This window comes from Passer domesticus, chromosome 6 (genome assembly GCF_036417665.1).
Source record: "Passer domesticus isolate bPasDom1 chromosome 6, bPasDom1.hap1, whole genome shotgun sequence".
Taxonomy (NCBI): Eukaryota; Metazoa; Chordata; class Aves; order Passeriformes; family Passeridae; genus Passer; species Passer domesticus.
In genome coordinates this window covers 37,222,837-37,247,046 of record NC_087479.1, presented here as the reverse complement: position 1 = coordinate 37,247,046, position 24,210 = coordinate 37,222,837, and the positions used below count along the sequence as shown (strand labels likewise).

Sequence of the window (24,210 nt, the reverse complement as noted above, 5' to 3'; positions counted from 1 at the left end):
TTTCCTGACCTTTCACAGACCTTGCTATTTGGTATTGTGTCTGTCTTAATGCGAGATGTATTTTTTTATATTGAGACTGTTATGATTGAAGAATTTTTTACTACTGGTTCCATAGTCAGAATGGAGATTAGCGAGGGAAGAGAGAAACTTTGAATAAAATACATGTTTTGTCATACATATAAGGCTGGAGTGAAGATCAAAGCTGTAATAGTCTTGGTTTTGTTTTTGAGTTTTGAGTTCATATGGAAGTATGGTAATTCCAGAATTTTGTTGCCTCAGGGACTCTAATGAACCTTAGTAATTTTCATTTATATTGGTGTATTTTTAACTCCAGGTAGAGCAAGCATTCCTCACATATTTGATTACTTGCCATACCTGGAGTACAGCCAAGGCAAACCCACCACAAATACATGTGTAAGATCTCTACAAAAACAGTTGTGCAGGCTGCTGGTTGTATTTCAGAATGGATTATATTTGGTGTGCCTATATTATATACTGTTCTTGTGGAAGAGTGCATTTTTTAGAGGTGTATTTACCTATCCTACAGTGTTTGATTATTACAAAATTTTACTTCAGGAGTTAAAGTACTCTCCATTTATTTAGGTGGCAGTTCAGAAGGTTCATTGAAGAATCGCTCAGCGTTCTGTAGTGACAAGCTGGATGAGTACCTGGAAAATGAAGGGAAATTGATGGAAACAAGTATGGGATTCTCTTCTAACACTCCCACTTCTCCTGTGGTGTATCAGCTTCCCACTAAGAGCACTAGCTATGTTCGAACACTCGACAGTGTTTTAAAGAAGCAGTCCACTGTAATTCCATCAACATCTTACACATTGAAGCCTGTTCCTCCATCATCTACCTCTAGGAAAACAAAGACTCAAACCAGACAGACATCTACAAACAGTAGAGTAAGATCAGCTTACAAACCTATTTTGCCTTCACCTTTTCCTCCAAAGCAGAAACAGAACTCATCAGTGTCAGGGGAAAAGTCTGCTAAGTCTGCTAGCAGTTTGAGTAACCAAGCAGATGGTTTTGTGGTTCCAACTGTGGATGAAAATACGTTTCCAAAACAGATCAGTTTGCGTCAAGCACCACAGCATCACCAAGCACCTCGTCCACCAGGTTTGTCTAAATCTCAAGTGAAGTTAATGGACTTGGAAGACTGTGCTCTCTGGGATGGGAAACCACGGACCTATATTACAGAAGAGCGAGCAGACATCTCTTTGGTAACCCTGCTTACAGCTCAGGTACATCTATAATCGTTTCTTTTCTGTACTGTTGTTTTTCTTAATCTGCCCACTTACGGATATTTCATAGCGGTGCAGAAAATAAGACCAAAGTTTCTAAGGATCATGACAAAGCATGAGATTCCTTTGTAGTATGTCTTTGCAGTGAAACTTGAGGAGTACTGACTTAGCAGTATGAGAAAAAGCTAACTGTGATATTAGGGTATTGATACAAATTATGAATTGTTTAAAATTCTTACCATTAAAATTTGGGTCAAAACAATTCTTAGTCAGTAACTGCATTTCCTTGCTGTTTTCATTTTTATGTTGTCAGTTGAGCTAACTGCAAAAAAATCCTGGTCATGTAACCTGGTTGTCCCATGATAACTTTTGCTTTCTTCACATCCTGCTTATTATGAGGATGGTTTTGCTGTCTCCAGTTGCCTCTCAAAAGACTTCAAATCGAAACTGTTTTGTGGGGTTTTTTGGGGTTTTGTGGTATAGAGGACAAGTTTTTGTATGTAAACAATGTAGCTCAAGGGGTTTTCTAAATGAACTTTGAATAGCAGTTTTTGCCTATGCTTGATTACATTTTACTAAAATACTCCTCTTATTAAAATTTGAAGTTTATGCTTCTTTAAAACTTTTTTTAGGCATCTCTTAAAAGCAAACCTATCCACAAGATAATAAGACGACGAGCACCTCCTTGCAACAATGATTTCTGCCGACTGGGTTGCATATGTGCCAGTCTGGCACTGGAGAAACGTCAGCCTACCCACTGCCGCAGGCCAGACTGCATGTTTGGGTGTACCTGCCTCAAGAGAAGGGTCTTGCTGGTGAAGGGAGGATCAAAACATAAGAAAATGATGAAAAAGGCTGTGCGTGGGAATCTTGTGCTGTTCGGAACACAAGGACAGCAGCAAGAGGATGAAGATATGGAAGAAGAGGGTGATGGGGAAGAAGAGGAGATAAAGCAGAAGGATAGGAAGAAGAGAAAAAGGGTGGAATACAGTGAGTATTGGTGGAGATGACATGTAGCAAGCCACCAAACTTGGTGGGCATTTTTTCTTAGGATGTAGTAGTGATGCCATTTCTGAATCCAGCTTACTTACAGGAAATAACTTTTCTTTTTTTCTTATTCTTACATGATCAGCATTTTGGACACTGTGTAGTTATTTATTGAATCAGATAGTTGGAGTTTCTTCTTGGTAATTGAAACTCTTGTTTAGCTCTCCAAATGTCTTTAAAGACTATGATGGATATGGGATAATTACTGCTGTCATTGTTGGTGATGCTCACTGTTACAGTGCTGTTATCTTTCCCTGTAAACAAGTCACTATCTAGAGCTGCATTTTCAGTTGCTGTATATAGTTGTAAGAGTTGTAAGAGTTCATGGACTTCCATGGACTTCCAACTATGGAAATATAGTTATTTGTGGTAATTTCAGATCTGGTCTAAGGTGTGCTAAGAAAACCAAATTGGTAGAAACTGCCCATGAATTTACATTTTCAGTTTCTTCCTAACAATATTTTTAGCAACAGCTAACACAGAGTATTCTGTGGTGTTCTACTGGAATAAATTAATTCTTCCATATATCTGCACTATACAGGTCTGGGATTTTTTAAAATTTATTTTTTTGTTGTTGTTGTTTTTGTTTGTTTGGTTTTGTTGGTTTTTTTTGGGTTTTTTGGTGTTTTGCGGTTTTCCAGTAAGCAGCATCAGTGGAAGTCACTAATTTTCAATGGTTTTTCAGATATTCTATCACAGTAAAAGTGAGAAATAAGGATCAGTTTAGAAACATTTTAATTGTTATTTCTTCTTCCTTGTAGACAAATCCCAGTAATTTTTGACTAGAATTTGAAGCAAGAAAAGCATCCAGAAGTATTTTCTGGCAGTTTGGATTAGTGAATGCTGCATGGCTAGACCTCAAATTAAACAAAAAATTCTGTTACTGCTGTGTTAGATGGTGTTTTATTTGTAAGTAATCTTTGTTTCTTTTTTTTTTTTTTTCAGCTATCTGTGATTCAGAGCCAGAACAACCTGTTAGGAATTGTCCATTGTGGGTGAGGGTGGAAGGTGAAGTAGATCCAGAGCCAATTTATGTCCCAACGCCATCGGTTATTGAACCAGTTAAATCTGTGGTACCGCCCAGCCCAGAGTTGTGGCTTCCTACTAAGAGCAGATCTTCCAGTGGAACAAAACCAGGCAGAATGTACATTCCTAGACCCAATCCAGTGGTAAGAGAAAAAAAAAAATGCATGTTTTTTCTTGTACTGAAAATTGAAGCAAATACTGCCAAAAGTCTCTGTGCTAGGCAATTTTAGAGAAGTTTGAGGTGAAAGCCGAGGACTGACTGCCTGTAGGTGTGTTGATAAGCTAGGATGGCTTGATTGTATATAGATCTGTACTATGTCCATCTTCTGTTGAGAATTTATTATAGTAATATGGAGATGGTGGAAGGCGATTATGATTCATTAATAGCCTAGTTTAAAAATACAGTAATATATGCTATTTTTGTCAAAATTATTTTTAGTCCTGTAATGTTTGTAAAAGTTAATAGCTACATAATGTAGCCTATCTTAAGTATGAATTACTTGCAAAAAATGTCGGGATACAGACACAGAATGTTCACTGTAGCTCTGTGTCGGAACCCAGGACATCTCTCTGGATGCCCTGGATGTCTCAAAGCCCTGGCAGGGGCTCGGAGACCCTGGCAGGAAGCCAAAGACACCTGGAAATTCGATCTTAATTCATGGAGCAAATTGCCAACCTTATATGAAGAATTACAGGCTACAAAAGTTTAAGTAGCACAGTAGTAGGAATCACAGGGTGAAGGAAAAAATTTTAGAGCACTGTACAGGGGGGTTTTGTATGTTGTACAGGGGGGTTTGAAATTCTGTACGTGGGGGTCAGGGGTTCTAAGATGGAGGGATTTGGGCGTGCCCTGTCCTTCTTCTTTCTTCTCCTTGGCATCCATGTTCAGGATGATGTTGGCATGTGTGGATTGGTTCATAGTAAAAGTGCACTTGCCAACAAGGGTGAAAAGTATTGGAAATTGAAGGTAAATATACGTAGTTTTCACTATAAAAGAGACAACTGCCTCGTGGATGGGAGAGAGTGCCCTTGCCTGTCTTGCTGATCAGACCTTGGCTGGACAGACAGAAAAACTTTGTAGATAAAGAACAACAAACTCAACTGAAGACCGAAAAGCAAGAGTCCAGACTCCTTCTTCGAGAGCGTGGCCTGCCCAGAACCACCTTTTCCATGCTGGGGCAGAGACAATTGACAGCCGACCCTGACAGCTCTGGATTATTTTTTTTTTGTTCTTTCTTGAGATTTCAAAGCCAGTGTTCTAAGAATCTGGCTTTGCGTCTCCACTCACCTTAGTATCAGACAAAAGCAGCAGCAGCAGTAGAGGAAAAACAGCTGTAGAGTGGAGTGTAGTTATATCTGAAGAACAAACATACCAAAGTAGCTATTTAATGTATACCAGATAATGTTAGACAATGCATGACACTTAGGATTTGTTTCTTCACTTAGAAGAATATCTGAATGGGTTTGAATTTCAGGGAGCTGGTGATGGCTATGTGATTACACTGAGTAGGCAGATCTAGCTTTAAATGCTAGACTTTTCTTTTGACCCTTACTGTTGAAGCATTTACGTTGAAGTTTTTTTAGAAAGCAAAGTTGTTTTGTGAATCTGATGTGCATCCAGAACAAGAAAAGAGGGTTTTGTCTCTTTTTTTTTTTTTTCCTCTTTTAGATTAGAGAGGAGGACAAGGATCCTGTCTACATGTACTTTGAAAGTTTAATGACTTGTGCAAGGGTGCGAGCCTATGAACACAGGAGAGAGGAGAAAAAGCAGCAAAAAGACAAAAGTGATTCACAGAGTTGTAGTATAAAGGTAAGAAGTCACGCTAACTAGTGTGTATTATACAATAGGCAGAAATGTTGAAAATAGTGAAGTAATTTTTTCATCAGAAACTCTTACATGACATGAGGGCTTGATTTGCATTTGGTGGTAGTAGAGCTGTGGAAGGTGGAGCCTAAATCACTTTGCACTGCTGGGAAACTTACCGTGTTACTGTGACATTTTCTTGTCTGGGAAGATTCCTGTCTGCCACACGTGCATTATTATGTAAGGCTTAAAAGTTCATTGTTAATAGAGCTCTTCTAAGATGAAGCCTATAACACAAAGACAGCATATTTCTACGATGTGGGGTGACCTAGTTAATTTTGTGCTGTGATTTTTAGTGTGGAAGTAAGATATATAGGGTGAAAAATTTCTTGCATTTCTTTTCTCCAGCAGGAGCATGAAGCAGAGCTTCAGTCTCCTGAGAAGGCAACCTGTGAGGCGGACAAAGACGCATCAAGAGGTAAGAGCTGAGTCTGGAGTATAATTCCACTTCTTGGTAGTTACATGTTTTCGTGGTATTTATGTAAAAAGGTAGCTACTGATGAAGCAGAAATGTATTTGCTGGGGGAGTTGTTACAGTTGTTAATAAAAATCTTATGACATGCATACAATTTCCTGTTTTCTTAGCAGCTGGAGGGGGGCAGTGCTTGCTGCTGCTCCAAGTGTAAAATGACCAGTGCTGCCAGTAGGTTGTTTAGTAGTAAAGTATAAAACTGCACTGCAGACTTGTATTCAAGACAGATGATTAGATACCTGAAAACGAATGGAGATGAATGGCTTTGCTTTGTGTGGGTATTTTTTCCTCCCACTTTTTTTTTTTACTATCACTTTGTAGTTAATGAAGAATTAAATATCCAAGTAGCACTGGGAGGATGGGATCCTTGTATTTTTCACATAGAGCTGGTTGGGACAAGGAAGTGCCTGTGCTTTATTTGGAGTTGTTTGATGTTGAATTTGTTTATTTCAAGTTGAAAAATTGGAAGTTTTGCTGTGTTAGTGATACTGGGTTTGAGTTTCTAGCTCATGAAGAAATAGGATAGACATTCATGTTCTCTTTCCGTCTGAAGCGGCCCAAATCATGTTACAAGCCTTAAATGAGACATATACTAGAGGCATTGTGTCATCCACTAATGAACCATATCTGCCTTTTTGAGCTGATCTTTTTACTCTTTAATGCATACAACAGCACATGCTACATTTAAGGATGGAAATGGAAAAATAATACGATTAGTTGAAAATGCTAGTGCATTGGTAGGTGAAATTAAAATGGCCAGGACACAGGGATCAACATCCTTAGTTTTGCAAAAAGGGGCATTGTAGTTCTGATGACAACAAAAGGTCATGCTTCTGTTCACACATCTTGTGCAAAAGACAGTTCTGCTAGTGGCATGTCCCCTTGTGTCATTGTAGGACATGGGTGCTTTTCTGACTCAAAGAGAAAAGTGCCACCTTGAATAACCAGTGATGCTTTCTGCCATGTTGGTGTGTTTGGAGAATTTTCACCCATGTATTGAAACAACCCGGCTTTGTTTAGCTTGTGATGCAATGGGATACAACGTGATGTGGTATGGCTGCAGGGATTGAACTGTGAGAAATCATTACATTAGTTTTGCAGTGAGTTTTTGCTTGTTTGTGAAGCTCTGCAAGGGAAATGATGCTTTGAAAGGTTCTTTTACTTGCTGTTGGCCAGCAACTGAGCTGAGCTAAGGGTGGAGGTGTGGGCAGAATGAAATTGTTTGACTTCCAGGTGCTTAAAATCCATAGTATTGCAGAAACCTATTTCAATTCTTTCTCAGAGAAAAGCTGGTGTTCTTCCCGTAGTGAGGGGGAGTCTTTCTCCACCTCCTATGTTCATCACACCACTCAAGGTGAACCAACCAAACTTATCGAGATTATCTCTGACTGCAACTTGGAGGAAGATCACAATAAGATCTTGACCATCTTATCACAGCATATCAACAGTAACACGCCACAGTGCCTCAAAGTGGGTAGCTTCATTATTGAATTGGCTTCGGAATCCAAGGCCCAGGATGAGAACCATCCTTCTGTCTGCTCCTCCAGAGTGAAAATTTCAGTGCCGTCCTACGAGGACAAGGACGAGAAGCCCGAGATCCCTGTCTTGGAGACTCCTGATAGCACAGTGGCATCATGCAATAACTCAGAAAATGTAAAGGTCATGCGAGCAGACCCAGTGGACAAAGTGCGGGAGAAGCTGCATGGGGGCAAAGGCTTGCCTTTCTATGCAGGGGTTTCTCCTGCGGGAAAGCTGGTTGTCTACAAATGCAGTGCTAATACGAGCCCCTCGGGCTTGATTCAGGTGGGTCTCTCTGCCTTTATGGGGAGATTAGATGCAGTTTCATCCAGTACTATCCCAGAATTCCTTGAAGGGGAGAACACTCTTTAATATGTCTTTTGCCTGTCCAGACAAGAGTTCTTGGTATCTGGTGGCATTCCTCTCCATAAGCTTATCCCTTTCAAGATTTACTCAATAACAGGCAATCTGAGTGGAATCCTGAAATCTGATGGTTTAACTTGTCTTTTTTGATAGTTTGGGTCTTGTTGACCCAAGTGCAGAATCTCTTTCAAGATCTTTTTAATTCTTTGTGAAACCCCCTGAAGGTGCATTTGACACATATTGCTTCTAAATGAATGATTGTATGAGTCCACAGAAAGAATATTTTCTGGGGAAGTATACACTGGGACAAAACTTTAAAATGAAAATGTAAACATTAAATTGCTTTTTGCTACAGCTTACTGTTAATCTTCACTAACAGACTGAATCCTCTTTGTAGAATATATATTTTTCATCAAGAGACTTCATAATCCTAAATTCACGGGGTCTTTTCCCTGCAGTTTTATGTTGCTGACATAATGTTAAGAATTAGTAGTAGGAACTACAGGATTAGGATGAAGATCTTTTTCTGCCATCATAGCTATTTGTATTTGTAGCAAAACCACTTTGAGGAAAACCGTGTGGATTAGAAAATGAGAGTAAAATATGTTTTCATGACACTTTGCAGATATGACACCCTCAGAAAGAGAAGCTAGTGGGGAGAAAAAGATGAGGAGATTTCTTACCTTCAATAGAAGTTGATCAATAAAAACTACTGTTTATTTAGTAATGTCTTAAATACATTTGGCTCTTAGAAGGTATTATCAAACAATGTGAAAGCAAAATGCAGCACTACCAAAACTTCCCATTGTCCACTAGGCATAAAGCCTGACACTGAGCAAGATGTTCTGGTTTTTTCCTGTGCAGTCCATTACCACTACAGCTTGGAATTTGAAGTTAGGGAACTCATCATACCTTAATTTACAGTATCAGACAGCAGTGTGGATAAGGAAAAAGTTCATGCAGCTTTTACAAGCTCTTTAAAGTTTTGTCTCAATGTATATGTCATCAGTATTCTTCCTTTTGTGATGCTAGGTCTTAATTAGGTTTGAGAATTTTATCCAAAATTGTCCTTCAATTAGGGAACCTTTTTTTATTCAGGACTACAGCTTAAGCATGGGAGAGGAAAAAAACAGGTGCTAGCTTCACTCTTATCCAAGTTCAGTGATTTCCTTGGACTCTCTGTTTTATGCCAGAGTCTGAGCAGCATTTAAAAGCTGTATTACAAAGCTGAAACAAGAGTTGTTTGAAGTTCTCCTGAGCAATGAGGAAATTAGGAATTCCCGTTCAGAACTGCAATGGTTTTTTGAAAAGGACATTTAGAAGTCCCACAGAATGAAACACTTCTCCAGAAGTGGTGAATTAGCGTTCTTTTCACAAAGTTTCCCTTTTCCCCTTTTTTCAGGTTAATGATAAAAGGTATCCTCAGGCCAAACTGCTTTTGGGACAGATGGGGGCTTTACATCCTGCCAATCGGCTAGCAGCTTATATCACAGGCAGGCTGCAGCCCACAGTACTTGATATCGCAGCCCTCAGTAATGTGATCTCCAAGGTAACACCCAGTGCTAAAACTCCTGCTTCTGGGACACCATCAGTCCAGGGGCCCACAACATCAGCTCCTAAAACTACATCTTCCACCAGCAGTACTTCAACCCCCACTGTGACGACTCTGAAAACCCATGTCCCAGCACAGAGACAGATAGGTAGGTTGGAACTTCTTACTGTGTTTTCAATTGCGTGAAGCTGAAGTACAGAGTGAGTGTACAGCGTTAATGTTGATTTCTGTGCAACAGTGCAGCCTTTGGCTGCATTGCCTAGCTAAGATGCCTCTGCATTACTCTTCAAAGCAGAAAGTTTTATTTTGACTTCAGAGTGAGATTACAGATGTTGACAATTAGTTGTTTTATTAATGCTACTAGAACATACTTTCAGGAGACGAGAGTGGATGGAGACTCTCCAGATATAAACTGGAATTTTTGTTTGGCGTTTCGTTACTGTAATTTTTAATTGCTTTTCATCAAACACAGATTAACTTCAAAAAGTACCACTAATAACGTGGTTCTTCACTGATTAGATTTTCTGTTGATGATGCCCTCATAATTCTTGTGACCGCCAAAGATGTGTGAAGCAGCAGTGAAAGACAAGATGGTCCAAATCTGGATTAGTGGAACAACAGGTGTGCAGCCAATAACCACGCCAGTCTCTAATCTCATTGGATTTCACAAGCTAAACAGGGTTGGATTTAGACAGCACTTTGAGTTTAAAGAAAAACCCAACAAAACTGGAAGATTAATGAGTTACTTGTGTATCTGAGTTGGTACTGAAATGGTTACCCCAGTATGGCAAGAGAGGAAGCTGCCCTTAGCTATTACATTTTGCATGAGTTTAAAAAGAGAAGTCTAGTACCCATCCACATAATTCCACACATTATTTAAAGATCTGAAGCTTTGCAAGGGAAAAGGATGTTACCTGTGTCCTGGAAAAACTTTAGTTTCTGATTGATTATCTATTCTTTCTACCTAAATTTTCTTTGCTGTGTAAATGGGTGTGTTACTTTTCTTGTCCTGTAATAAAACTTGTAGTTCTGTGTGTTTATATAGTGTGAAAGAGCTGGCTGTGTTACATTGATGGGTGAAGTCATTGCAACATACATGATTTAAGAAAAAAGTACCAGTTCTGGCATAGTCTGGCTTAAGAATGCTGTATGCATAAATAACTGCAGTGTTTAAGTTGGTTTTGGTGCATGATCTCTGTGCTGTTGTAGTCATCTGTAGGCATCTGGGGTGATGTAAATGCAGTATTCTGGTTCCTTAGTGAATAAGGGATGAGGTAAAGGATCTTCCTAACAGTGATTAATTTCCATTGGTTAAATTTGTTCCATCTAGTCTGCAGTTGTATGAATGTCAGTGCGGAAACTCTGTATCCTTCCCATCCCTTTCCCCTGTGCCTGTGTAAAATGAATACAGTAGAAGGGGGATGAAATTCAAGAAGCAGTAAAAAATGAAAGATGACACAAGCTGTTACACAAAGAATTTGCTGTTTAGAAAATAGTTGGAGCCCATTGTTTCCCTTAGATGTTTGTTTTCCTGCACAGTTAAGTTAGGATTGTCCATAGTTTCACCATGAAGAACAGCCCTTCAAAAGCTGATTTATTTGTGTATCTGGGAAGAAATGCAGTAAAAAGCTACAGTAGTGGAATGTCTTTCTAATGTGTAAGGCATATCCAGGACTGCCATAAAGGTTTTGATTTAATTACAAGGTACATAGAAAAAGGAGGCTCAAATTCATGCTGAAATTACAGTTGTAGCACCTCGTAAAAGGCCAAGAGGAACTGTATTGAAATTTTGACCTGCAAGTTTTTATTTGCAGCTGCTCGGCCCTCACCTGGTGGTGTGTTTGCCCAGTTTGTGATAAACAAAGCAGGAGCTCTACAGCAGAAGATTCCTGGAGCGAGCACACGCCAGGCTGCCTCAGGGCGACAGTTTCTCAGTATCAAGCCCACACCAATCACAGTTATTGCTCCCGTGGTTCCTTCAGTGCCAGCTCCAGCTCTGTGCACAGTCACTTCTGCAGTCACTGCAGCCACCACCACTTCTCCAGTTACTGTGGAAAGTACCAGTGTAGCAGCATCTACTGTGACCACTCCTTGCCAGACAAAAGCCGGTGAACCTCCCTGCTCTCCTCCTGCAATTGCAGTTACAGCTGCTCCTGCAACACCTGGAATCAGCACCTGTACTACTCCATCCACCCCTCCTCCTGCTACTGTGAACACAGCAAAACCAACAGGGATTGTTGCAGCAGTAGCAACTATGCCATTCCCAAAACCTGTAGTAACACCACCAACTGTTACTTGTGCTGTTGTCACAACATCCACTTCCACGGTTGTACTGACAACAGCCGCAGCAGCTACGCCTGTGGTGACCACACTGACTTCCTCTGCTGTCTCTGTTCCAGTGATACTATCAGGAGTTAATTCAAGTCCTCCAAAAAGAGGTAATGCTTAGGTGCTTTGGGTTATTACTGCAAACGCCTGGTTTTTTTAAATCTCCTTCTTTTTACAGCTATACTACACTCTTTATCTGGTTTCACTTTAAATATGGACTCACTTGCCTTGCCCTCCTTTCCAAACCAGGATAAAAAAATCCTATTCATCACCCTAATGTCATCTCTTAAGTTGCTTTTTGTATTCCAGCCTGAACTGGTAGAGAAAGTAAAAAAAGGTAACTATCTGGTCAGTGACTACTGTGAAGTGAGCTGGAAGCCCCACATCATCCCTTGACCTATAGAAATACATAGCACAGATATGACTGCTAGAATTTTATGGTTGGCACAGAGTTCAGGAATTAGATAGTGAATTACTGTCCTTGTGTCATGGTTGAAAAATGTCAGTGGAGCTACACAGAAAAAACCCCCCAAAACTGTTCTGTTCTGACCTGGTTGGTTCCATGCATTCTGTGGATAAAAAGAGGAAAACTTGCTTTCAAATATATTTAAAAGAGATGCAGTTGTTTCCAAAATATTTGCACTTGCATTTATTAAGAATAATGCCTGATTTGTAGGCAGTCTCTTAAAGTGATTTTTTTTCTACCTTGTTCAAATATTTCAGAAGATGCTGTTCCACAAGCTGCAAGTAAGACTCCCCCAAAGATAGCTCCTGGAACAGACAAACGTGTTGGGCCTCGACTGCTGCTGATTCCGGTGCACCAAACAGCCTCTGCTCTGCGACCGCTGAACACGCAGGTGGCACAGAGGCAGAAGATGGTCCTTCAGCCCCTGAGGAGCCCTGGGGCTGTGAACCTGTTCAGACATCCCAATGGGCAGATCATTCAGCTTGTTCCCCTGCAGCAGGTTCGGGCTGCGGGTGCTCAGCCCAGCGTGCAGCCGGTGATGCTCCGCAATCCAGGTACAAAGTCCAGTGCTTCTTTGGTGACTGACCGGTGTGTTACACAGAAATGAACAATGAGATAAATGTCTCTGTGATGCTCTCACCTGCTGAAAGTAATTGAACAGGGTCTAATTTGGTTCTGTGTGAGTAGTTGAAGAATATAGTGTAATTATTCAGATGCAATGCAACTTATATACCATGTGTGTAATACTCAGAAAGTGCAGTTAATAGCTAGGTCAACAGATTTTGGGAGCAAGTAAAAGAGCCTATGTGTATGTGTGGCAGTGGAGCCATGTCCATTGTACTGTCACAACTTACAAGACATGACCTGGTGATTCAAAAACATTTCTTGTTGGAGAGTCTCTTAAAGAGAATGATCTGTTACCCATCTTTCATTGGATGTGCTGCTCTGTTTTTGCTAGGTTTCCAGGTTGGTTAGTGTGTTTACAGAAGGTATTCAGATGAAATGTTATGCTACAGTATGAAATTGCCAGGTTTTTTCCTCCTTAAGAGTGTGACAAGAAAAATAAGTGTGATTTTCAGCTATTTCTCTAGTACACAGTTGAAGACAGGATTGGAAGTGTTAGAAATTGCAGGTTGGGTGTGCTATTGTACGTATTTGTAAATTCTAACCCAAATGTACTTTAAATGCAGGTTTACTCTGTAGTAGGACCTGTTCTTCTGTTCTCCATGTTTCAAAACATACCTCAAAGAGAGGGAGACAGAGTGGGGTGGAAGGGAGAGCAGAAGCAAGCACAGTAGATAAAACTGTGGGGAGAAGAACAAACAATGCTGAGCTTTAGTTGAGGTTTGAGCATGAGGTGTAATAAAGAATCAGTCAACAAGTTTATTTAATTTCTTTCTGTTTTGAGGCTCTTGCTGAACAAGAGAAACTAGTTACCAGTTGGTAATATTTTTCTTCCTTATTTGTGGAGTGTTGAAATGCTGCAGAAGAGTTCATAAAGGTAAAAAAGATGGTGGTATAACTGTGTAATTTTGATGTAGTTTTTTTCTCCTTGGAAGTCTTTTTCCAAGAGAAAAACAAAAATATTTTAAATTAAATACTGTTTTTTACTTTCTTTTTTTCTTTGAAAAACCCCAATTTCCTTGTTTTCCAATAAATGTAAAATGGGAAAGTAAAATGCAAGACTTTCGATGCTATATCTTTTTTGATCAAAAAGCTTAATGCTAGAACTTAACATAAAGTCTGTTAGTTTTACAGTGGCCAATTTATGTGTTTTATTGTGGAGTTACTTAAAAAAAAATTCAAGTTTATATGTCTTTGTACAGGACCAACTTTTCCACTGAGAAGTTGTGGTCAAACACCTGATTCCATTATGGTCCTTGAGGACCTCCTTCTAATACAGCATCAAGTATTAAAATTGGAAGAAAAAAGCTGCTTTGAGAAAGTCTCAGTTGATGTTTTGTTTTCCTCACAGGATCTATTGTAGGAATCCGGTTGCCTGCACCTTCCAAGCCTCCTGAGTCACCTGTTTCTCCCACTTCCTCTGTGTCTTCCACTTCTCCTGCTGCAAATTCGGCTGTACAAACTGCAGTACCCAAGTTATCCCCCCCATCCAACCCAGCCACTCAAGCATCTTCTCCTCTTCCTTCAGTAACAAGTTTTGTGTCACAGGCAGGGACTCTGACTCTGAGGATCTCTTCCTCTGCTGTCAGCAATGTCACAAACCAAACAGCCTCAGAGTCTAAAATAAGCTGCAGCTCGGGTGGTCTGTCAGCCACCGCTGCTAATCTCATACCTTTACAGTCTGGAAGTTTTGCTTTACTTCAGCTCCCAGGACAGAAGACTGTGCCAAACTCTATTCTTCACCATTTTGCATCTCTTCAGATGAAGAAGGATTACAGGAAAATATGCAAGAAGGAGGACTCAGGTGCTGCTCAGCAGAAGGAGAATGGGAAGGCAGGTGACACGGAAGTTACAGAGTCGGATGTCACAGTGCCACATGGGAAACAAGAAGAAAATGAGTTGTCAATTAACCAGTCAAATGCTGTTGAAGGGTCAGCATCTGGCGCAGTCACACCTGGCAGTGATAGGAATTCCACTACATTAGAGACAGTGGAGAAGAACTCGAAGTTGCTAGAGAGTTCTTGTGATGACAGCTTTTCTTCTCAGCATGATGTTTCTGCAGATGTCATATCGTCTGACCATTCGTACATCAGTGAGAAGCCAAATGATGAGGAAGAAAAAGGGGCTTCTGAAGAGAAAGAGGATTCTGTCAGTTCTGAAACTGTTGTGGAGGCAGTTTCAGCTAGCTCTGTTTGTGGGTCATCAGATGAGTCTTCGGTTGCTCCTCTGGATAATGCACATTCAAAGAGCCTTGAGAATCAGGAGGCTGCACAGTTGAAGAACCATGGGAAGGAGCAAACACATGCTGAATGGGAGGAGAAACCAGTAAAAGAGGAAGAAGAAGATGCACAGACAGAGGTGGACAAGGACAACACAGCAAGTTCTGGGCAGTTAGAGAGTCAACAAGAGCAAGATATACAGGTGAAGATCAAGGAGGAAGAAAGTGAGACTGAACTGTTTGAGAATAAACAGGAATTCCAGGGTGATGCTGCACAGCCAGATATGGAAAGGGGGGAGTACAAGGGCTCTATAGAAGTGGAAAACATAGGAGAGAAAACAAGAAGTAGGTCTGAAATTGATTCTGCAAAAGAACAGGATAATGCTTCTGGAGAAGAACATGGAGTTGATCCGGAGGAAAGCAAAGGAAACGTAGCTGGGCAGGAAGGCAGTAACAGCAAAGAACAAGGTGCTTGTGATTCTGTAGAAGAAATGAAAACAGGCCATGATATTCTAACACATGTTAACAGTTCTTGGAGCAAAATATCTAGCATTGTACCCCCTTTAGAAAATAGAAGTGAAGTAGATAACAAAGCTGATGCATCAGAGAAAAGTGACTTCCTGACAGCTCCAGAACAGGGGGCACACAAAAAGGATTACATGCCCACTGTTGATATAACTGCTGATGATATGGAAGAGGATGAAGAGGAAGATGAGGAGGAGGAAGAAGAGGATGAAAAAACTGATGATTCTGCTGATGAGATGCTGGATGGTGCTTCTGACTTCCCAAGTGAAGAGGAAATAGATGTTGAAAAAGTGGTAAGCATTTAGCTATTTATGAAGGGATTTTTTTTTCTTTTTCTTTTTTTCTTTAATTGACCAACTAACATGCCATAACCCATGGATTTGAAAGACAGAGTATGATGTTTGTGTTTCGGACTTCAGTTTCTTTAGGAAGTGTAAATCGGGCTTCCAAATGGAAATACCTTCTGTTTCTTAGTTGCATGCTTTTTTTTTAGGTAGCAGTGTAGTGGCCTTGTAGAAATTGCCTGTTTTTCAGATAACAGAAGTTATATTGAACAATTTGTAATAGAACTGTTGCAGGTTGTCTTCTTCCAGTATTTACTCAATTTTTTACTTGTAATTGGACAATGATCCAAAAATGTAGTGGCCAATCTAGTATTGCTGTTATTTTAAGATGTTTTCTTCTATTTAGTTTTTGTAGCTTTAGTTAACATTTATTTATGGAAGCAGTATTTGAATCCATTGAATTCCTTTTTTAAGTTAATAATACATTTAAATAATATGTGAGAGCTGTCATTCCTTGTTTGATAGAAAACAAATTGCTCCAAAAGTCATACAAAAGGGTAAAACTTTGTGGTTAGTGTAGTTAAGATACATTTAGATTTTAATGCTCATCAAATTCCCATCAAATATAACCCAGAAATTGAAATAAATTAATCCAGTGTGTAATTCCTTTATTTCTTACATATCACTACATGACTTAAGAAACAGTGCATTGTTACTTAAAATTATGAAGCTGTTGTTTTATGAATCAGTCAAATGGACATATGAACTAAGATAGCCTTTTCCTGGAATGAGATACAAGTGAAAAGAGAAAGGTTAAACCGGAGAACAGTTGAAAAACAGACAAATTAAAAATAGGAGAGATAATGGTTTTATCTTCAGGATAGAATTCTTTTAGTCCTTTTGTGTTAATGTAATCCTCTTGCAGTTGAAAATCAGACTAGAGTTCTTTGGTACAAACAGGTCTAGAAGATTCCTAGAACACCTGGGCAATAATTTCTTGGTACAGGTACTACAGGAGCCAGCTAGGAAAGGTGTCCTCCTTGAACTGCTGCTTGGTAACAGAGAGGCTTGTGAATGAAATGGCAATTGGCTGCTGTCTTGGCCACAGCAGCCACGAAACAATCGAGTTCAAATCTCTGGTGACAGGAGAAAAAGTGCCAGCAAGGCTTCAGCCCTGGATATGAGGAGAGCAGAGATTGGGCTGCTTGAGGAATGAGTTAGGAAGGTCCCTGAGGTTACCCACCTAGCTGACTGGTGACAGTTGATTCAATCTTTTTGAATTTCAGTAAAGTTTTTGGTACTATATCTCACAGGATCCTTCTGGACAAAATGTCCAGCACTCATCAGGATAAACACATCAAGTGATGAGTGAGCAGCTGGATCATGAGTCAGGTGTGAAGGGTGATAGTGAATGGGGTGGCATCAGACTGGTGGTTGGTCACTAGTGGGGTTCTGCAGGGCTCCATCCTCAGGTCTGTGCTCTTCAGCATCTTCATAAATCACGTGGAGGCAGGACTGGAAGGGATGCTATGTAGGTTTGCCAGAGATGCAAAATGGAAGGAGCTGTTGACTCTCAAAGGCAGAGAGGCCCTGCAGAGAGACCAACAATGTGAAGTGTAACAAGGGCAGGTGCCAGATTCTGCACCTGAGATGGGGCAACCCTGGTGTACAAACAGCCTGGGGAGTGAGAGGTTGGAGAGCAGTAGCGTGGAAAGGGACCCAGGGGTCTTGGTCTGTGGCAAGTTGGATTTGAGCCAGCAGTGTCCTGGCAGCCAGGGAGGCCAAGTGTGTCCTGGGGGCATCAGACACAGCATGGCCAGAGGGCAAGGGAGGAGATTGTCCTGCTCTGCTTGGCACTGGTGGCCTCACCTTGAGCCCTGTGTGCAGCTTAGAGTGCCACAATATATAAAGGACATTAAGCTGTTGGAAAGCATCCAAAGGAGGGCCGTGAGGGTGGCAAAGGGCCTTACAGGAGTGAGGAGGAGCTCTGTAATGAGTGGCTGAGATAATTTGGTCTGCCTTTCAGAGAATCTCTTCAACTTCCAGAAAAATTGACTAATCAGTTCATATTCCAGCTCACTGTTCTCAGACAGTATGATAGCATCTCAGCTGCATGAAGGTGAAAAAACTGAATACAGATGTTATTTTTGGAAGTTCTTTTAAGTGGAAATCTGAATTGTTGCTGCCTTGTCTTCAGTTGGGTGGTGGCAGTTTCACACGTCCTGTATCCTTTAATAACTTGAGCAGAGTTATCATCAAGTTTTGAGAACCACTGTTAATTCATTCCTGATGCCAGATAAACTTCCCTGACATGGTAGTCTTAGGAATTTGTTGGTAAACCAACAATAGTGTCTAGGTCACAGAGTAGTCTTTTATCAAGGTTGATGTTTGAAAACTGTTTTCTTTCATCCTGCAAAAGGATGATGAAGCAAATGAGTAATAGTAGAGATTATAAGAAATGTTTGTTTTGGAAGAAACATATTGCACAGGTTTTGACTAATATGGTTTGGAAAGCCATCTAAGGGTATGTCTTCACTGCAAGCTCACCTGAATGCAATAAGCTAGCTTTGGTTCTAGAGCAGTAAAGCTGAGGAATGACATCTCAGGGGACTGTAAAAATCTGTCTGGAATTTGGATTTGTTAATTGCTGTTGCTGGCAAGTTGAGTTAGCACATCAGTGCCTAATGGAGAAATCAGTTTTGGATTTAAACTTGTTATTTTTCACTGGGAGGTACTCTTCTCTCATCATAGTGCTTACAAGACAGGCTGCACTGGGGTATTGTTTGTCAGACTGGACAAAGTCAGATCATGTAAACAGGCTAGTAGAGGATGTTTATATGCTTCCTTAAACTAGTGGAAGTAGAAGCAAAGAATGCATGCATGTCCACTAACAGTTTTGTTCAGTGGAAATAGTTAAGAAAGCTCTTCTATTAGTTCACAGTATGGTTTTGGTTGCTCAGCAAATGGCCATTTAAACCTTAGAGAACTCCAGTGAGAGTCAGGAAGATTGCTGCCTACATGTAGTAGCTATTAGTGTTTATTTTTTAGCACATTTTCCCACACCGGTTAATTGTTCTTAGTTTTGCACATCAATGCCCTTCAGATTACCTTCACCTTGTGCTGGCTTTGTGTCCCTGATGTAGAGACTATTCTAATCTCTGGTTAACAGAAAGAAGGTTCCTGAGATGTATCTTTGCCCTTTTGAATTTCCTACCCTGAGTTGCATCAAGACAAGCTTAGGATGATTAATCATTTTGGGCTTGGTGATATGAATAAAACTTCCTGGAAATATCTGCAGGAGCAGACTAATGAGTAGCGGGACCTGCTGTCTGACCAAATTCAAGTGGGATGGTTTGGGAGGTGATATTAAGCTCTCTATCTCCAAGGTATGATGACTGCACACGGAGTTCCTGCTGAGAAGGACTGTTTGGCCTGGGCTAAGTCACAAGCTGTGGCTCCTAATTGGTCACAAGTCCTTGTTGGCATACGCCAAGACCATGCCGGGGGTTGTTCTGGGATTGTAATGCTACAGATAAGAGTCCCACGGTTCAGCTTACTACTCTAAAAACAGCTTCTGTGTGGGGCAAGACACTGCATTGTAAGTGTTGTTTAAAAGGGTTTGTCAGTCATTCTTTTTCTGAGCCAAACATTGAAATGATAAAGACTGTTAACAATCATTATAAAATTGTGAGCTTAATACAAAGTGCAAGTGATAGATTTTGCGGACAATATAAATTTTAACAATCTCTTGCGTGTTGTCAGCTTTTAGTTCAGAGCATGTGTGAAACCTGCAGACATTGTAGCATAGAAGGCAGCTGTAGATATTACATATTTACTTGGGTAGTGTGTAATGACATCCACTTTCATGTAACCTTCTCCCTCAGCACTGTTGCTGAGCATTCTCCACCATCAGGCAATTTGCTCTTTAGTATCAGCAATAGAGGTTTAGGCTGCCCGGAACAGACAAAAATCAGAGGAGAGGGCTTGGAAACCGGCATTGAAATGAAGAGAGGGAAAAATGCTGTAATTTCCATAACAACTTCAGAACTCTGTTGTAGGGTGGTATTGCTCCTCTGGTGTCTTCATTCCATGAGGTATTTCACCTTACTCAAAGGCATTTAGAATTTATGTAACTACAGGAAGTTCTTTGGAAAGACTGAAAGTAGTATGGATTGAGTGATGCTAGAAAGGTAGGGCTTCAACAAGCATCTTCAAGAATCATGCTGGACTATGGATAAGGTTCAGCCTGTGGCAGGTGGGCAGTACTTCTACAGGAACAGCTGTCCTTAATGTCAGAACTGCTTACTTCTGGTGATCTTTGATTGTGATATTTTCCTGTTGCTAGGAATTCAAGAATGAAAAAATTAATTACTTCTGTTTTTCATATGCCCACATTCCGAATGTGTACACTTAAAGATGCTAAGTTCTTAGTGGGCAATGGAGTTTTCTGCTTCTGTTTTTTTTTTTTTGTCCTTCTTTCATGAGAAAGATACCACATACTGGGTTTTGAATGCCATTTTTCTAATATGATAGTATACAGACTGTTGCAATTCTAGAACAGCTTTAGCCTGGAAAATTGCTATCAACCCTTTGATTAGCCCAGTATAACTTACCAGCACTGGAAAACTTTATGACAGCAGTGTTTCTTTGATAAACTAACTTCTTAGGGTGCTTTTCCTCTTTCTCTCTGCATTGTAGCATCTTTTTTGAAGTACCCTGCCTGACCAGTATGCACCTCTTGCATGTAAGAGTCACAGGAACGGTACTGTATAAAGTGGAAAAGCTTAGCGAAAGTATCAGGAGGCTTTCTTCAGCATCAAGATGGATTTATGAATGATCCAGAAGAGCAGGCACGAATGTGAAACGCTCTTTGTATAAAGAAATAGATCAGTGTTGCCACTGCCTCTTGTACTTGCAGTATTTTCAACATAATGGCAGTATCTGCTCAGTAGTTCTGTTATTTAAATAGTATCTTTCTTTGAATAGTTTTTGTTTAGTCAGGGTAGTTCAGGGAACTGGGTGAAATAGAGTAGAGAATGGAAGTGTAATTACATTTTCTTGCTTAAGGAGGAAGAGTTCTTTGTTGTAATCAGACCAAAGATTATAATGTAAAAAACTTCACTAAAAATTGTAATACAAAACAATTGGTTGAATAGGTATGTTTTCTTGGGAGACGGGTATCACCTGGACTTACAGATGGCCACAAGATTGATATTTAACTCTTTTTGTTGCTGCAGAACTGCAGTTGTTCCTTATCTCTCTCTTCCCAAAATAGAAAGTTTTCTTGGTCAGGCGAGCATGGAGAAAACATACTCTTCAGAATATAATAAATATGTAAAATGATTGGGCGGCATTTTGGAAAGAGCCAAAATCTTACTCTTCATCATGTAAACAGTTTACTATGTGATCCAAAGAAGTCTGACTGTATGGCATCATGACTTTTGCTGTCTTAGGTATGAGAAACCATTACTAAGGTGATATCTATTTCAAATTCTGTAAAAAAAGTCAATTAGCAAGAGTCTATGGTATTTGGTTGTAAAGGCAGTTTAATCTTCCTTGAAAATGGAGGCAGGAAAATTCTGCCTTGTGAAAGTTTTTGTCTCAGCCATAATAAGAACATTAAGGACAGAAATGGGTTCTGCCCTTCCTAAAATGCATTTTACAGAGTTCCTAGTAGGAGGAATTCCTGGAGGTGACAGTTAAAGTAACCCCCTGCTTAGCACTGTTTACTGGCCAGTGTAGCTGGAGATGTGGATTCCTTGATGGTTCTAAATGTTGTAATGTAATCTCATTTGAGACTGAAGTGAAACTGTTTTGGCCTGAGCGCTGTTGCTGAGTAGAAACTCGTTTTAAAAAACCAAAACAAAACCTGTTCCAGGATGCGTGTGAATACAGAGAGGATGACGAGCAGGTGGACATTGAGACCGTGGAGGAGCTTTCAGAGAAGATTAACATTGCCCGTCTGAAGGCCACAGCTGCTCATATCGAACCCTCCGACCCGAAGTAAGCACCCCTGGAGAGCACCTGTGTATCCCCTGTGTGTCCTGCTGCTGGGCTGGCGTCGAGTGATCCCATTAAACAACAGGTGTCATGTGATGGCAAGATAAAGCAAGGCTTCTGCCATGCCTTCCTCAGCACTGGTGCTTCCCAGTGTCTGTGAGGATGGTGCTGGCAGCACTAAGAGTAGTATCAAGGTGGCTTAGCCTTTTTCTTTTTCCCCTCTGATTAATTCATTTATGGGGGTGTATCTTGTAATGTAAAATTATTGAGTGAATGGCCTCCCTTCCTGCAAACTGAAAATTAGCAGGGTTGTCTTTGTTTTACATGTGGTTTTTTAAGCTTTATTTATTCTTGCTGGTGGACTTGTGGGCAGGAACAGTCATTAGGTTAATCCCTGACACTGTAAATGAAAGATTTGTCTTTGGGACCATTGCCCCAGCAAAGAAAGTATTTTCTTATTGACATATAGTCTGCCATGGTTGGATAGCTTGGCTTAATTTTTTTGGTTGGTTTGTTTTTGTTACTGTTGCTGCCTTTGCATTTATAATGACAAAGGCAAAATAAAAATATGGCTTACTTGAGGAATGTAATGATAGTCGTGGCTGTTTTTCAATTGCATCAAACAAAAGAATGGGGAACATTGCATCTATCATTCTTTTTGTTTGAAGATTTTTTTTAGAAACTTTGAAAAAACTCTCTGGTGCTATTATATGTCTACCAGATAGTTACCTCTTTCTTCCTCTTTTAAGGATAACAGCTCAACTTTTATCCTTAGGGTGGTGACTTTGCTTTAAATTTTGAAGGTTTTTCAGTGAGAGAGAAAAACAGATGTTATGTTTTGTAAAAAATAATTTTCAAATGTATGCTTTCTTTGCTTTGTTGCAGCTCCTGAGATATGAGGAAGCTGCTGTTATTATATACTAGGGTAGTAATAAATGTGAGGGTTTTGATTGGTGGTTCTTGGTGGGGGAGGGATTGCTCTGCCATCCATATTAAATCCGTGTTTATTAAAAACAGAACCAAAACACAATTTTAAAAGGTACTTTATGCAGCTAACAGTCACAAGCTGAATTTATTCTTTTTGGCATGTAGTGCAATAGTTTGTCTTTTGCACTCTGAGATAATTTCACAGCTTTCAGAACAGCTCAGTTATTTCCGGGATGATGGCATTGGAGATAAGAGTTCACTTTCTTGAGAAAACTCAAGAGTATCCTGCTTTTATGAAGTTACACAAGAAAAGTTAATTTCAAGGCATAAAAATGAGCAATTCTAGACTGTTGGAATGTAGTTAATGAGGATAGAGTGTATGAGACAAGTAGCATTGGGAAAAACTTTTTACCTTTCTTCCAGATACCATCCTCCTAATTCTTCGGATGAAACATTATCAGAAAAACATTCAAAGGTATATGTTTGCTCTCCTCTTTCCTTTTAGTATCACACCTCCATTTTAAAGATAAACTTTCATCTCACATGCAGCTCTTAATATGATTCATCTGCCTTGCAGATACTTGTGATTAAATGCAAGAAACCGAATGTGCTGTGGGGGGGAATTGCTCAGTCCAAATTTCCTTAAGGCAAGAGGGCTGGTGCTGGCATCGGTGGGTTTCAGATTCAGCTTTAGCTGTGGGAGGAAGATCTGCCTTTTATTTATGACTGCGTTTGCTTAGATTTTGTATTCTTAGCATGAATAATTTTTACAGCACACTTAAATTAATAAATGGACAAAATGTTCATGTGTTGGAGAAGACTGTGTGTAGAATTATAGAGGCACAGCACTGGATGAAGGATTTCTAAAAACAGAAGTTTGAATATATGTTTAGGCAAGTTAAAGATATCACAGAATCCTTTCAAACCAAAACTCACTGCAGTCCCTCAGAATCTTGTGCTGTATTTTTGGGTCGCTCTGAAGCCAGTTTCTCTGTCTGTGATATACTTGATGTCAGCTCTAGGGCTTCCTTCTCTGGTGGGATGGGGCTTTGAGTGCAGTGGGAACTTGGTGTCTTAGCTAGTAGAGCAGGATGGGATGTATGCCTTTGCCTGAGACCCCTGGATGGGGTCCAGAATGCTCTGTCTGCCTCACCTTTTCCATGTGTCCTCCTCTCTGCCCTTGAATTTAGGTTGTAAGGCCCTCCCTTGACAGGAGCCCATGGCCAGCATGGGAGCGGTTGCAGCTGTACTGTGCTCAGTTCTGCATGTGAGAGCAAAATGGCTCTCAAGAGCCAGATTTCCAGATTCCTCCTAGTCCAGCAGGCTCAGAAATAGTATCACTAAATCTGAGGAGTCTTTACGCTGATGCTCTGGGGTTTGAAGCAGACCTAAAATTATCTAAAAAACTGTGATAATTACTTCTCCATTGAATAAATAGCATAGCTGTACGAAACCTGGGAGAGTAATGATGACATAACAAACTTTTAAATCTGTGGAGATCAGTAATTTTGCTTATTGTCTGGCAGTTTTAGAAACTTAAGCAAATTCAAAACCAGAGGCTCTTGGCTGCATTCTCTTTGTTGGTGGATGTCTGCGGTGATAAATGTCAATGCCACCTTTCACATTCTGACTTACAATATCTCTTTCGCACCAACCCATAATGAAGCTATGAAAGAAAGTGGAAATCAAACTAGTTTAACTCCAGAAAAAGATTCAAGTCTCCTGTATTTGATGTAATTATTTCATTCA

At 40.2% G+C, this 24,210-nt stretch overlaps 1 protein-coding gene across 12 annotated transcripts in view; it reads left to right on the top strand.

Annotated features, from left to right (window-relative positions):
* Positions 1-24,210, top strand: part of MGA (MAX dimerization protein MGA) — a 60,803-nt gene that overhangs the window by 24,923 nt on the left and 11,670 nt on the right. For 5 of the 12 annotated variants that reach the window (XR_010364661.1, XM_064424587.1, XM_064424588.1 and 2 more), the window contains 12 exons: positions 604-1,247; positions 1,880-2,237; positions 3,240-3,463; positions 4,990-5,130; positions 5,533-5,602; positions 6,939-7,459; positions 8,940-9,237; positions 10,904-11,527; positions 12,141-12,437; positions 13,859-15,543; positions 21,413-21,537; positions 22,885-22,936. Coding sequence is in view for 11 of the 12 variants with exons in the window: in XM_064424587.1 (XP_064280657.1) it covers positions 604-1,247; positions 1,880-2,237; positions 3,240-3,463; positions 4,990-5,130; positions 5,533-5,602; positions 6,939-7,459; positions 8,940-9,237; positions 10,904-11,527; positions 12,141-12,437; positions 13,859-15,543; positions 21,413-21,537; positions 22,885-22,936 (5,039 nt within the window). In the remaining variant the exon portion in view is untranslated. Of the gene's footprint in view, positions 1-603; positions 1,248-1,879; positions 2,238-3,239; positions 3,464-4,989; positions 5,131-5,532; positions 5,603-6,938; positions 7,460-8,939; positions 9,238-10,903; positions 11,528-12,140; positions 12,438-13,858; positions 15,544-21,412; positions 21,538-22,884; positions 22,937-24,210 lie in introns of those variants that run through there. The other 7 variants (XM_064424591.1, XM_064424593.1, XM_064424596.1 and 4 more) reach the window with 7 other exon arrangements.